Genomic DNA, 13,697 nt, shown 5'->3' with positions numbered 1-13,697 from the left:
TGATTGTGGTTTATTTCATTTTATTGTGCATGAATAAATCACCAATAAATAAATGTAACTATGTTTTCTAAAACCCCTAAATCAAAATATTAAATTGCATTAATATTATTATTATTATTTTAATAAATTGTATTCACTGGAAATGTCACGGTGTTATCAGGGCGCTTTGAGTAGGCGGGGCATAGAGCTGACTGACCAATAAGCGGCCAGGATGCTTTCTTGAATTTTCCGGAGCAGCTGCTGCGTGTTGTGTTGTTTTGCAGGGTTTTGGGCAGCTGTGCAGCATCTTGAGTTTTTTGTAGATTATTATTAAAGTACAAGTTTGTTCCTCGTCATCGCGATGTTGTTGGAGGAAGTGAAGAAGCTGAAAGTGTCCGAGCTGCGGGCCGAGCTGCGGGATCGGGGTCTCGACCCAAAAGGGCTGAAGGCTGAACTCGTTGCTCGTCTTCTGTCAGCTATCGAGACTACAGAACCTGATCAAAGTCCAGATTTAAGACATTTGGACACGGAACCTGTTCAGACTGCAGAGGAATCCTCTGAACTAATATGTCAGACTAAAAGCACAACAGCCCTCTCTATATCTGCGACAGAAGAGCAGCAGCAAACTTTGGACCAGAATCAGTCAAGTCTTGGGGGAATCTGGAGGAAAACGGGGTCTTGTGTCGATCAGAGCACACAGACAGAAAATGACACAGCAGTCCAGATCTCCCAGACAGGGTGCTCTTGTTCTAACAGGAGAGAAGAAGATCATCTTGAACCCCAGTGTGTCCTCAGTAGCAGAGACAGCTCTGATGGACATCAGAAGGAAGTCCAGTCTGCAGCACTGTGTAAGTAAATCCTAATAGGAAATTAACAAGAAAACAAACGTGAAAAAATTCACCACCATAGATCATTTGTAGGGAAGTGGTGTCTCAACAAGGGTCTTGGACATTAGACGGTTGGTGGTTCAAGCACCAGCATTTGGGCCCTTCAGCAATGCTCTCATCCCTCTATGCTTCATCCCTCTCTCGTTCATTCCACTTTCCTTCACCTCTCTCTGCTTCATCCTGCTCTCCATCATTTCTCTCTGCTTTATCCCTCCCTCCTTTATCTCTCTCCTTCATTCCTCCTGTCTTCATTCCTCTCTTTTTCAGCCCTCTTCCCTTCATCACTCTCTGCTTCACCCCGCTCTGCTTCATCCCACTTTGCTTCAACCCTCTTATCTTCGTCCCTATCTGCTTTGGGTGGTAAAGGGTGAAAAGGAAAGCTCTCTAATTCAGTTTTCTGCTTCACTCCTCTCTGTTACAACCTTCCTTGCTTTCCGTCTTTCTCTTTACTCCTCTCTGCTTCACTCCTCTGTTACAACCTTCCCTGCTTTCCGTCTTTCTCCTTCACTCCTCTCTGCTTCAGGGCTGACTGTGCACTCTGACTCCAGCTTCAAAACAACCTGGGTAATGTGACGAACACATTTTAACTATTCTTCTTCTTCTTCTGTTTTTTTGCTTGGTGGAAAGTCACCACCACTGACCACATTATTATTTCTGAGGCTCATAAAATGTTTTGGATTGCAATGTGTGCTCTGCTGATATGAGTGTGCCAGGTCCAGCAGCCGGTTCCGGATTGTAGATCAGAACCCTGTAATATATTTAGTTACATGATATAATCTATAACATGACTGTGCAAAAAAAAAAAAACAGATTAGCCTATACAGAAATACAATCTGAAAACGATAACCCGAAACAAAATTTTCTTTCATCCTTTGGAGTAATAAGAACCTCAGATCAGGTCCTGAGTACATTTTCTGATCGTTAGCATGATTTGTATCAGTATCCAGCGGTCTTATAAGTTCTGGGTCACCCTGTGTTGTCCTCTTAGCAGTTTTTTTAACTAGTGCTATAAAGCATACTGAGGTCCTACTAAAGCTTTAGTGCAATGGCTGGAATGAGAAATAGTCGGAACAGCAAAGAATCCAGACAAGACCAGTTTTGTGATCAGGAACTAGCAATGCTTAAGGATGTTCAAGCAATTGTAATTGTGTACTGTAAAAACGACCATTGGACTCTAAATCTGCTCGTACATAGTGGACAAAAAAAGGAAGGTGTGTGTAAGATGAAGTGAGAATTAGGACTATGTGGAGCAGTTTGCATATGTTGCCATGTCCGTATCAAAGATTTTCGTGAGAATAGTCCACCACCCAACGATATCCAGTGACAGGTTGTTTCTTTTAATAAAAAGACAGGACAGACTGTTGCAGATAGGTCAAGTCAAGTATAGAATAGAATATATAGAATAGAATAGCTATTTCTATAATGCTTTCATAATGGACATTGTCACAAAGCAGCTTTACAGAATTTAACAGTTAAGGTGAACGATGTGCATTCATCCCTGATGAGCAGCCATGGCAACTGTGACAAGGAAAACTTTCTTAGATGTTATGAGGAATAAACCTTGAGAGGAACCAGACTCAAAAGGGGAACCCATCCTCATCTGGGTGAAATCAAGAGTGTGATTATAGGGGTCGGCATCTACTTTAAAGGTCCACAATATGTATTACTGATCACAGTTATGTACAACTTCACCTACAGACTGACCTGCATGTTAGATGGATCCGATGAGATGAAAAACCAAATAAGTAAAACTGATGGAAAAGACATTCTGTCCATCCATTTCCCACAGTGCCACACATGACCCCTGTTACAGCAGAGACCGGAACGGAAATGCAGGAGTCTCAGGACATCAGCATATCTCACGGCGAGAGGGGCCGGGATTATTACGAGTTTAAAGAGGAGATTCATTATATGAGGTATAATTTTTAGAACCTGGATTAATATTATAATGTGTAATTAACTGATAGCTACATGACTGAATTATTGTTTTTTTTTTTGTCATCAGAGCCAAAACACCAGAGCCTGGTCCTGCAAGCGAGGATGAGATGGACATTGATGATGATACAGTACGGCTAGATCCCTGTGAGATTCTGATTTTCCAGACTTGTGCTCGTTATTAAATAATACATTGACATACAGTGCAGATTTAGAACTACTGTATTATCATAATAATGTAATATAAAATATTTTATACATTTTTCGAGCTATTTAATTGTGGTGTCCAATCAGCCTCATCTCTAATTATAATAAAAGCACATAATTTTATATTACAGTGTTTACAGATTCTTTGTTAGCCCAGTGTCTATTTGGATCCATGACCCATCTGGGTGACTCATCTTCATGTCCTCTAAAAATGTTTTACAGATAACAGCGACCTGCATTTTGAAGTGGGTGCAGACGGGAGCAGCGGTCAGCCTTTACTCTGGGAAAAGTTTCCTCTGCTGCATTCAGGATGTCGACTGACCCACGGCTTCACTCACGGAAAAGTGGGGTTCGAAGTGAAGGTAGGATTTTATTATTATTTGCTGATAATTTGTTTATTATTGAGTTGCTGATTATTAACACATTGTTATGTTGTACATTGAGAGAAGGACTGGACAATAATGACATTATCACATGGATATTGTGTAAATTTGACATTATGATTATATATTAAATCTAACATAGGTATTGGTAACCAATGGCGTATTAGATGTTAAATTTGGTGTTTGTTAGTAACTAATATTTTCCAAAGATATAATCGAATAGCATTTTTTACATTTTACTTGTGTCACTGCTGTTTTGCTAACATACTCTTTAACAAATCTGGATATCATGATGTATATTGTGTATTTAGAAAATGTATTGATATATCTGATTGTATTTTTCACTTTTAAAGTTGTGAGTATTGTTCATTTTCTCTTTTATATTGGAGTATGTGAAGAGCTTGTCAACAACCACAGTTACAAGTGTCAACCTTGAGCATGTCCTCAGAGTGGGCTGGTCTGTGGATGGCTCCAGCCTTCAGCTAGGTAAAAAAAAAAAAACACTTTCATTTGTGGGCATTTTTTGTGTAACAAGGTTTTCTGTTAACTGTAAGAGGGCACTTTTAGGCACATATGTTACAAAAGTCTGTATTCCTAAATGTACATTTTATACATCTTTGTCTGGTGTATCAGGAGAAGAAGAGTTGTCGTATGGATTTGATGGCGCAGGCACAACAGTGACTGGTGGAAAGATGGAGGAATTTGGCGAGCCATTTTCAGAGGGTGATGTCATCGGATGCTATGCGGTATGGTCTAAAGCAGTGGTCCCCTACCCCCGGGCTGCGGACCGGCACCGGTCCGTAGGTCAATTTGTACCAGGCCGCACAAATAGAATACAAAACGTACATTATTGCCGTTTTATTTATTATCTGATTCTGAGCGATGTTTTATGTTGTAAAATTACCAGATTCTCTCCACCACATCTGTCTAAGACTCACTTTCCATACATGTCATGATGCCTCGGCACGTCTTACCTCCATCCGCTACCTACTTAAAGGAGCTGCTGTTTTTATGCTGGTCGTATTATTTTATTTTGTTGCATTTATCTGCCACACCTTAAAGGCCGGTCCGTGAAAATATTGTCCGACATTAAACCGGTCCGTGGCGCAAAATAGGTTGGGGACCGCTGCTCTAAAGAATAACGTAAAACTGATCCAATGCAGGAAAATGTGAAACTCAGCGCAATTCTGGCCAATAGCATTTTATATATTTCCAAAAAAGTTGGGACACTGAACAAATTGTAAATAAAAACCAGAATGTAATGATGTGGAAGGTTTAAATTTCAATATTTTATTCAGAATACAACATAGATGACATATCAAATGTTTAAACTGTGAAAATGTAAAATTTTAACGGAAAAATAAGTTGATTTAAAATTTCATGGCATCAACACATCTCAAAAAAGTTGGGACAAGGCCATGTTTACCACTGTGTGGCAGCCCCTCTTCTTTTTATAAGAGTCTGCAAATGTCTGGGGACTGAGGAGACAAGTTGCTCAAGTTTAGGAATAGGAATGTTGTCCAATTCTTGTCTAATACAGGCTTCTAGTTGCTCAACTGTCTTAGGTCTTCTTTGTCGCATCTTCCTCTTTATGATGCGCCAATTGTTTTCTATGGGTGAAAGATCTGGACTGCAGGCTGGCTATTTCAGTACCCGGATCCTTCTTCTACGCAGCCATGATGTTGTAATTGATGCAGTATGTGGTCTGGCATTATGTTGGAAAATGCAAGGTCTTCCCTGAATGAGACGACGTCTGGATGGGAGCATATGTTGTTCTAGAACTTGGATATACCTTTCAGCATTGATTGTGTGTTTCCAGATGTGTAAGCTGCCCATGCCACACGCACTCGTGCAACCCCATACCATCAGAGATGCAGGCTTCTGAACTGAACTTGGGTTATCCTTGACCTCTTTAGTCCGGATGAAATGGCGTCCCAGTTTTTCAAAAAGAACTTCACATTTTGATTCGTCTGACCACAGAACAGTTTTCCACTTTGTCACAGTCCATTTTAAATGAGCCTTGGCCCAGAGAAAACGCCTGTGCTTCTGGATCATGTTTAGATATGGCTTCTTTTATGACCTATAGAGTTTTATGCGGCGAATGGCACGGTGGATTGTGTTCACCGACAATGTTTTCTGGAAGTATTTCTGAGCCCATGTTGTGATTTCCATTACAGTAGCATTCCTGTATGTGATGCAATGCCGTCCAAGGACCCGAAGATCACAGGCATCCAGTATGGTTTTCCCGCCTTGACCCTTACGCACAGAGATTATTCTTATATGTACATTTAACTTTTCCGGCCTCTTATTGCTACCTGTCCCAACTTTTTTGGAATGTATAGCACTCATGAAATCCAAAATGAGCCAATATTCTATTGTGAATAAAATATAATTTTATGAGATTGGTAAATTATTGCATTCCTTTTTTATTCACAATTTAAACGGTGTCCCAACTTTTTTAGAATCGTGTGTGTGTGTGTGTGTGTGTGTGTGTGTGTGTGTGTGTGTGTGTGTGTGTGTGTGTGTGTGTGTGTATGTATATATATATATATATATATATATATATATATATATATATAAATACAGTGTTAGGACTGAAATCACATACACTGATTATTCCAAAGTGGTCAGTGGACATTTACTAATTCCAATCTCTTCTTTCTCCTTTCAGTTCATCAGCGATAGTGGAGAAACGGAATTATCGTTTTCTAAAAACGGCCACTTTCTCGGGGTGGCGTTTCGACTCGCTGACTTCACTCTGGCAGGTCGTGCGCTCTTCCCACACGTCCTGTGCAAAAACTGTTCCATCTCCCTTAACCTGGACTCTCAGGATGTGCCATGGTATCCTAGTCCTCCTGGGTACTGCTCTTTAGCTGTGCTTTCACCTGCAAATCGGATTCAAGCTGCGCTTCCTCCATTACACAGGAAAGACTGCGAGGTACCTCCTGCGATTCTATTTAAAAAGGCTTTAGCTGTCGAAATAAACACTATTAAAAAAATAATAGTAAAAAGTAAGCCATTGGTGTTTTTCATTTATATTTCACCTTTCTCTTTTTCAGGTGCTGCTGATGGTGGGCATGCCCGGTTCGGGAAAGAGCCATTGGGCTGAAAGCCACATGGCCAAGAACCCAGAAAAGCATTATAATGTGCTAAGCACAAACACCATCCTTCACTGCATGAGGGTGAGCACAAAAGAAAAAAATACTTTAACATTAAAGGATACATTTACATAAGGATAGAAAGTGTATAAAACATTATTGTCTTATTTTTATATTAATATTAAATCTTTTTTTTCTAATATTACAGGATTATTTTTTAGCATGAACTGAGATTTGTGGACACTTGAAATCTATACATGAGCATACAAAGACGATATTAAATATTTATATCTGTTTTTTTGTGTTTAGCTGCCAAACCCAGAACACAAGGATTTAATGCTGCAGCAGGCCACACAGTGTCTCACACACCTCATCAAAATAGCAGCAACCAAGAGGAGGAACTTCATCCTGGACCAGGTTTATTTCATTTTTGGTCAATTTAAATGTAATTTGGTCAAATATATATAATATATATAAATATTATATATTTTTTTATTTATTCTATGTTTTATAAGGTCTCTTATGCCTCTTTTCTCTTTTCTTTTTTTTTTTATATAAGAATGATTACAGTCCCAATGTGCATGTGTCCATAACTATTGTATATGCCATATACACAGACGCGTTGTGTACAATCCTGCCCTTCTCTTTTATTTCCTCATTACCTAGGCGAACATTTACCCGTCTGCTCAGAGGCACAAGCTGCTGAGTTTTTCCGGTTATCAGAGGAAGGCGGTGGTGCTCGTCCCCTCGGATGAGGAGTGGAAAAGACGTCTGCAGCAGAAAGAGCAGAACGAGGGTGCAGTGCTGCTTGAAATATCACTGCTAAAAAGCAAAGGTCAGATCATACTAACCCTTTACCATTTCAACTTATTTCCATCTAACTCTAGAAGGCCTCACTCTCGATTATTACTTTTGGTATTAAATTAATTTGGGCAAAGTTTGCCATGCTTCAGATTACCAGGATTGAGAAGTACTACGAAATTCTGCTCTTATTTTAACGCTCTTTGTTAGTTTAGCGTTAAAATAAACTAGCGTCGCCCTGCATTTAATCAGAATTTCTGTAGATTTCGCTTTCGATTTATTCAGATGGGTATAAAATGCTGTCATGCAACAAAGCTGTCAAAAATAAAATAGAAGTAAGATTAAAACAAAAATATTTTCGACAATAAGTACATAATAAAAGTGTATATAAAAATGTTATATGATACATGTTTTGTAGTTAAAGCAATGACTTGGATTATTTTTTTTCTTTTATATATAATGTATGTTTTGTTTCTGGTCCGGCAGCGAGCTTCACCCTCCCAGAGAAAGGTGATCTCCTAGAGGACATCCTGTTTGCCGAGCTCTGCTGTGAAGATGCAGAGAAACTCCTCACAAGCTATAAAGAGGAAGCCACACGTCTCCTACCTACACCCCCTAAACGCAAGCCGCACAAAAAGCGCCCCCATAAACGTCACATCCAAGCACACGGTGAGGAAAACAGAACAGAGTATGGGACCGGACGATAATCATAACGATAAGGATGGAAACAGGAATAATTGTTGTAGTTAAATAACACAGATGGTCAAAAATTACATCTGCTTTCCTATAATTAGATACTGGCACTTTTGTTACAAATGTTGTGTTTAATTTTGCTTTCCCATCTGCCAGGAATGACCCAAATTCGCAGTCAGTATGCGCAGCAGTCACAGTGGGGATGCCATAAACAAAATGTAAGTATTATTATTATTTTTTTTTTTTTTTTTGCATTAAAGTAATGTCTTGTGCAGTTTAGACCTACATGCAGTAACTTTCTTGTCTTCAGGGATGGAACTTTTCTGCTTTTGCTCAACCTTACGGCTGTAACAGTGATCCACAGCGGTACAGAGATTACTATCAGCCCTGCACCGAACAGGTATCTAACCGCATTAGTGACACTATTTACACATTGCATGGAGTTGCTAAGTGGAAGACATCAGCATATTGGTATTTGTTTTTGTACTTTTGTTTTATACTCTGTGTAGGTCAAATGACTAAAATACTAAATCAGTGTTCTAAGAAAACACCTCTCTTTCTATTACTTTATTTTATTTCCATATTTAAAGTGATTCTAACTGTAGCTTTACAACAATTTTTAATAAAAAGATTACATTTTGGGTCCTGTGTCGGTCTTCAAATATTTATTTTGTCTCAGTATGCCTAATTAAGTGTGTTCGATATAGGCCAGTTAGCTTATTTTAATTATCCCTTCAAATATTTATTAATTTTTAAACGTTTGTTAGTGAATAATAGGCGAATGCAGCGAACACACACATTTGTCTTAAATTTCTTCTTTGTAATTCGAAATAATGAAAATATAGATTCTTGTTATAACATTTTTTCTTTCTCTTGCAGTGGAACCTGAGTAACCAAAATCAGAGTTACTATGGCAGCCAAAGCTATTATTTTGGCAACCAAGCTTTTTGGTGAATCAGAACAGCAACCCAATTAGATCTCTTTTATTCAGTTGGCATTGGACTTTATCTTGGAAAACTACATTCCAAGTTGTTTTCCTCAGAGAACTGAAGCAGCAGGAATGCTCTAATGCTGACATTTTAAATTTTAATCCTTTGTGCATTCTGTACAAAGAAATGACCAGATTCTGGTTTTACTACAGTATTCTCAAAAAGCTTTTCCTTTTTAATCAAAGTTCTCTTTTTATATTGTCTGAACACTGAAGACATAATATTTAAAAGAAATAAAAAATATTTGCACAAACTTGGCTCGTTCATGTAGAATGTTTTATTGATTTTCATGATGGTACACGTGAAACTGACATAAAAAATTGGTCACATTTCAGATGTTTAAATAAATTCAGAAACCGTTTATGTAAAATATATTAAGCTCTAAAATACAATAAAAAAGTATACATTATATAGAGTCCAGAACCTTTACAGTTATAAAAAAATAATAATGTTAAAACCCTATTTAACCTTAAAGGCGAATAAAAATTGGTGTAAAAAATATCAAGCTTCTTTACTCTCCCTCAACCAGCTCCACCTGCTCCACTTGGACTTGGACTGGCCTTTATTTTCAGAAAGAAAAAAAAGCTCCAGTTTCATAGTATGGCAATGTTATGAAATACAGTTTTCAAAGATATATTTGAAATCATTAATGATTTATTTGAGACCTGGAAATCTTTTAAACCAAACATTTGTTGTACTTTAAGACTAATCAGGTCTCACTAGTTGGTACAGCAGCACGGCTCCTTTAGCTGAAGGGCACAATTCTGACCACAAGGGTGACTTCACATCCAACTGCAGCATCTCCTATAATATAATCATCACAGTGATTTCAGCATTAGTGTGTATCTTTTTACACTTGTGATACAATGTGAAAGGAGTAAGTGTAACGAAAAACGTTTTCAAAAACAATTGAAACTGTGTGGACTGAGTAAACAATGACACTTTTCAGTCATGTGACATTGCCGAGAAGTTTTAGAGCCGGAAATTCAATAAAGGACGCGATTTCACACGTTTCAGTGTGGATGAGCAACTTATAATAAATAAATAAATAAAAAAAACGACTGAAAGCGACAGTGTGGACACGTAGCGTTTTTAGATGAAATGCCGTTTTCAAATGTATTCGGATTAGTGTAGATGTTGCCTTAGTAAATGGCCTTACTGATTTACTCAGGAACACTATATCTGTAGACTCATGAGCTTCAGGACCTCCGCGCCAATAAAACTCCTTCACTTCCTCCTCCGTCAGAGAACACCTGCCCACAAACAAATGGAAACTATTAGCAATTCATATAATTCTATATATTTTCACATATGTACAGTAAGTGATCAGTTATATCGTATTGGGTGTTTTTTTCATTTATTGATTTTCCTTTTGTTTAGTAATTGCAAATAATGAAATACTATTTCTCCCAAAATCTATCAATGCATGTCATAAATTTAATTTATTTATTTCAAATGTCTTTAAGCTTTATGACATTGTATAAAATACGGATTACACTTAAAGTGAACTGTGACGATCTACTTATCTTAAAAAACCCTCCTGAACAGTTTCACCTTCAAACTCAAAAAGAAAACTGCATGGGGGGGGCCTCAAAATATCCACCCCATTATGATCTACACAATTTGAACAAAAATCTGTTGACACCTGAGCCTAAGATTTGTATGTGCTTTCTATAATTAGTCCCCATTTGCTGTAATAATAACCTTTACTCTTCTGGGAAGATGTTCCACCAGAGTGTAGTTGTGGAGATTTGTGCTCATTCCGATACAAGAGTGTTAAGTAAAGTCAAGGAAGTGATGTAGGTGAGGAGGCCTGGGGTGCAGTCAGTGTTCCAATTCATCACAGAGGTGTTCAATAGGCCACTCAAGATCTTTCACTTCAAACTATGTAAAGCATATCTTTACGGAGTTTGCTTTGTGCACGGGGGCATTGTAATGCCGGAATGTTCATGTGAATGGGAAATGTTCTGCTACTGTAGCCAATTTTGTGGTAACAGGTGTTGGGGAACAACCACATATGGCTGGAAATGTCAGGTGTCCCAATACTTTCTGTGATATTTATAGTATGTTTATAGATTATACTAATACCGGAACAATACTACACGCGTTTTGTAAACCTGATTTCCACCAAGTGGAAGAATTGCATTAATCCAAATCCCCTTTTAATGACCCGTACAAGACATCATGTTCTTTGTGTTTTGTTTTACCTGATGAAAAACTCTGCACTGGGCCGTCCTGCACTGGTGTGGTTCAGTGCTATTCCCATCAAAACAGGTGCGCTGAGAAAATCCAGTGGAACATTTACCTGCAGTGAGGCGATATTCAAAAGTTCAACATCTCAACCACTGAGCTACCACTTTCAATTTCCTTGTCTTGGTGGGCTTTAAAAAAAAAGGCAGGACAGCAAATAATTGTACTGTTTGCATCGTCTTGTTCATAGTTTACTAAACAGAATCCATTAGAAACGATTGCAAGTGGGATGCAGACAGAAAAACCGAAGCAGCAAACCCTGGATCGCTCACAAATGCGCACACTTCCAAACCCTCTCAGACGTCCCAATCGTTCTCGAACACTATGTTGTCAATACTTCTGTCGTTTAAACTGCACACACCTCGTCCCTGACCTCCGCACAGATCGAGGAGAAGATCTCTGCCACGACAGCTTTCTCACAACCCTGTAGGAGTTCGATGCTGATACCCTCCTCACTCATCCCCTGACACACAGCCTGAGGAAATAAACAAACATGTGACGTGCATGTTTATTTGGAAACTATTTGCAAACTGTAATCTCGCTGAAGTGTCAAAGACTCTGCTAGAACAATGCTGTCGAATTCCAGCTTGGTTTTGGAGGTGCAGCTCGGACAATGTCTGGTTTTGAAACAAATCGGATTTATATGAATGTATTGTAATACATGAGTGTTTCTAGTGTAACAAATTCAAGCAAGCTTTTGCATGGAAGTGTTGAGAAAATGACATTTATGGGAAGAAGTCTCCAATCTCAGTGCATTGTGACAGTCAAGGCCGTTCCTTGTGTTTTTTTTTCTTTTCTAGAGGTGAGGACTTGCTATTTTCTCCATAATCTAAAATTTTATCTTCAGGAGAGCACAGAAAGCGATCAAAACCTGGTGATCTCGTCGGTGAAAACCAATCAACAACCTTCTTTATGCTGACTACATACAGCAAAATAAACGTATTGCCCCATTTAACTTCTATCAGCGCGTTGCCTTCGTGCAACATTGAATGCAATTACTGTCCAATCGGAGATGAAAGAAATAGAGTCCATATGAAGCAACATACATGAAAGACCTGTTCATTGTTCTATTGCTTGCATCTATTTCTTTATTACACCCCTTACACATCACCTTAGGCTCAGGATGCCCACCAGGTATGTCTAAAAGCCCTGCTGCCTCTGCGACTCTCTGACTCCTTCTCAGCATCACCACCTGTTCATCTGAGGTAAGAAGGACCGCACCGACACCAAGAGGCTGTGCCAGAAGAGCCTGAGGATCTCCCAGCTCCAGCTGTCCACGCTTCTGCAAGTTCACAGCCTCCTGTGACCAGTTGGTTCCTAGGAAGTCTTTATAACACGTCAAACCCAGCTGCAATCTGACCATCACCGCAGAGGTTCCTTCATCCTCAGGTTCTCCTTCACCTTCTCTACAGCTGCTGCTCTTCTCAATTATTGCATTAACTGACAAACCATGCATTTCTCTCTGAGAGGCATGCTCTCCTTCACCAACGCAATGCAAGGTAATATGATTTCGAGCCGGATAATTCCCAGGCTTATCATAGATCTCGGCTGTTTCACAGTGAACAGTTTGCGAGGCAGGAGCTTCAGCCGTAGTGCAGAAGTGCGTATGGGCCTGAGGAGGTTTCGTGGAGAGCTCTGCCAAGTGCAGTCTGAATTTAGCCCCGTTGAAAAGCCACGGTTCTTTGGTCACACGCTCGTTCCACACCGCCTCGATATGTTCCTCGATCTCAGGAACACTACTGCGGTTGAACCTGCACAGATTTATACACAAGAAGGTTCAGAGGAGCAACCCACACCCCACACCCATAAGGCATTTTTAACTTATCACAAGGTAACATGTGTACCTGCTGGATATCTCTGCTTCTACTTGGTGCTCTTCAAAGCCCTGAGCTGGAGCACAGTGCAGCATCACAGACACCTCATGGTCCATTTTGCTGGGGTTTGTGTTCTCTGAGGAACTTCTTTTTCAAAACAGGAAACTGTCAGAAAGCAGAAGCATGGCTGCAGCTAGCCAGCTAACTTTCATTCCTCATCACAATTAATATTTACAAAGCGATACAAAACATTTCATTTATGAATATGACTATGAGCTAATCCTCACAAGTTCATAAAGCTCACCTGCTGCCCAACCTCCTATCGTCCAAACTAACTGGATTTTCGTCACTTCCGGTTACGTACCTTACTGCAATCCAAGAGTAATATTTCTATAAATAATATTCCTCCCTTCAACTAATTAATTAAGATAAAATCGATACTACTTGTTTAGCAACGCAAAACCAAATATTTTATATAAAAATTATGTTTAAAACCATTGACAATATAAACAGGAAATGACGTCTTTTATCATCCTTCAAAATACAACCGCAAGTGTTGCAATTGATCAATAAACCAAAACGATTTATTTGCACTCTTAATTAATATATAACACATTTACTGAATATATTACACTCCTACTTAATATATTACACTTTTACT

General features: G+C 39.0%; 2 protein-coding genes across 8 annotated transcripts; one reads left to right on the top strand and one right to left on the bottom strand.

Moving 5' to 3' along the window:
- The first annotated feature begins 202 nt into the window (after nucleotides 1–202).
- Nucleotides 203–9,225, top strand: si:ch211-107m4.1 (heterogeneous nuclear ribonucleoprotein U-like protein 2). Its single transcript, XM_046859876.1, has 14 exons — nucleotides 203–827; nucleotides 2,656–2,782; nucleotides 2,872–2,948; nucleotides 3,231–3,370; nucleotides 3,781–3,877; nucleotides 4,025–4,137; nucleotides 6,063–6,329; nucleotides 6,451–6,573; nucleotides 6,799–6,906; nucleotides 7,156–7,324; nucleotides 7,777–7,959; nucleotides 8,140–8,201; nucleotides 8,294–8,383; nucleotides 8,863–9,225. Exons 1-14 carry the CDS (start codon nucleotides 341–343, stop codon nucleotides 8,935–8,937), a joined length of 2,118 nt encoding a protein of 705 aa, XP_046715832.1. The 5' UTR covers nucleotides 203–340; the 3' UTR covers nucleotides 8,938–9,225.
- Nucleotides 9,226–9,231: 6 nt separating this feature from the next.
- On the bottom strand, nucleotides 9,232–13,466 carry nudt22 (nudix (nucleoside diphosphate linked moiety X)-type motif 22). 7 transcript variants are annotated; one of them, XM_046859879.1, is made up of 8 exons: nucleotides 13,341–13,466; nucleotides 13,067–13,183; nucleotides 12,334–12,973; nucleotides 11,584–11,697; nucleotides 11,180–11,277; nucleotides 10,132–10,225; nucleotides 9,693–9,776; nucleotides 9,232–9,532 (listed from the first exon to the last, which is right to left on the bottom strand). In XM_046859879.1, the coding sequence occupies exons 2-8, from the start codon at nucleotides 13,150–13,152 to the stop codon at nucleotides 9,494–9,496; spliced, it is 1,155 nt and encodes a 384-aa protein (XP_046715835.1). In that variant the 5' UTR covers nucleotides 13,153–13,183; nucleotides 13,341–13,466; the 3' UTR covers nucleotides 9,232–9,493. The 7 variants fall into 7 exon arrangements, 6 of the variants coding, with proteins under 6 accessions (XP_046715835.1, XP_046715834.1, XP_046715833.1 ...); XM_046859878.1 differs by having other exon boundaries at nucleotides 13,067–13,201; nucleotides 13,341–13,452; XM_046859877.1 differs by lacking the exon at nucleotides 13,341–13,466 and having other exon boundaries at nucleotides 13,067–13,334.
- Nucleotides 13,467–13,697: the final 231 nt, after the last annotated feature.

The sequence above is a fragment of the Silurus meridionalis genome, chromosome 10 (genome assembly GCF_014805685.1).
Source record: "Silurus meridionalis isolate SWU-2019-XX chromosome 10, ASM1480568v1, whole genome shotgun sequence".
In the NCBI taxonomy this organism is placed as follows: Eukaryota; Metazoa; Chordata; class Actinopteri; order Siluriformes; family Siluridae; genus Silurus; species Silurus meridionalis.
The sequence above is the reverse complement of the archived record's forward strand: the minus strand, read 5'-3'. Positions and strand labels throughout refer to the sequence as shown.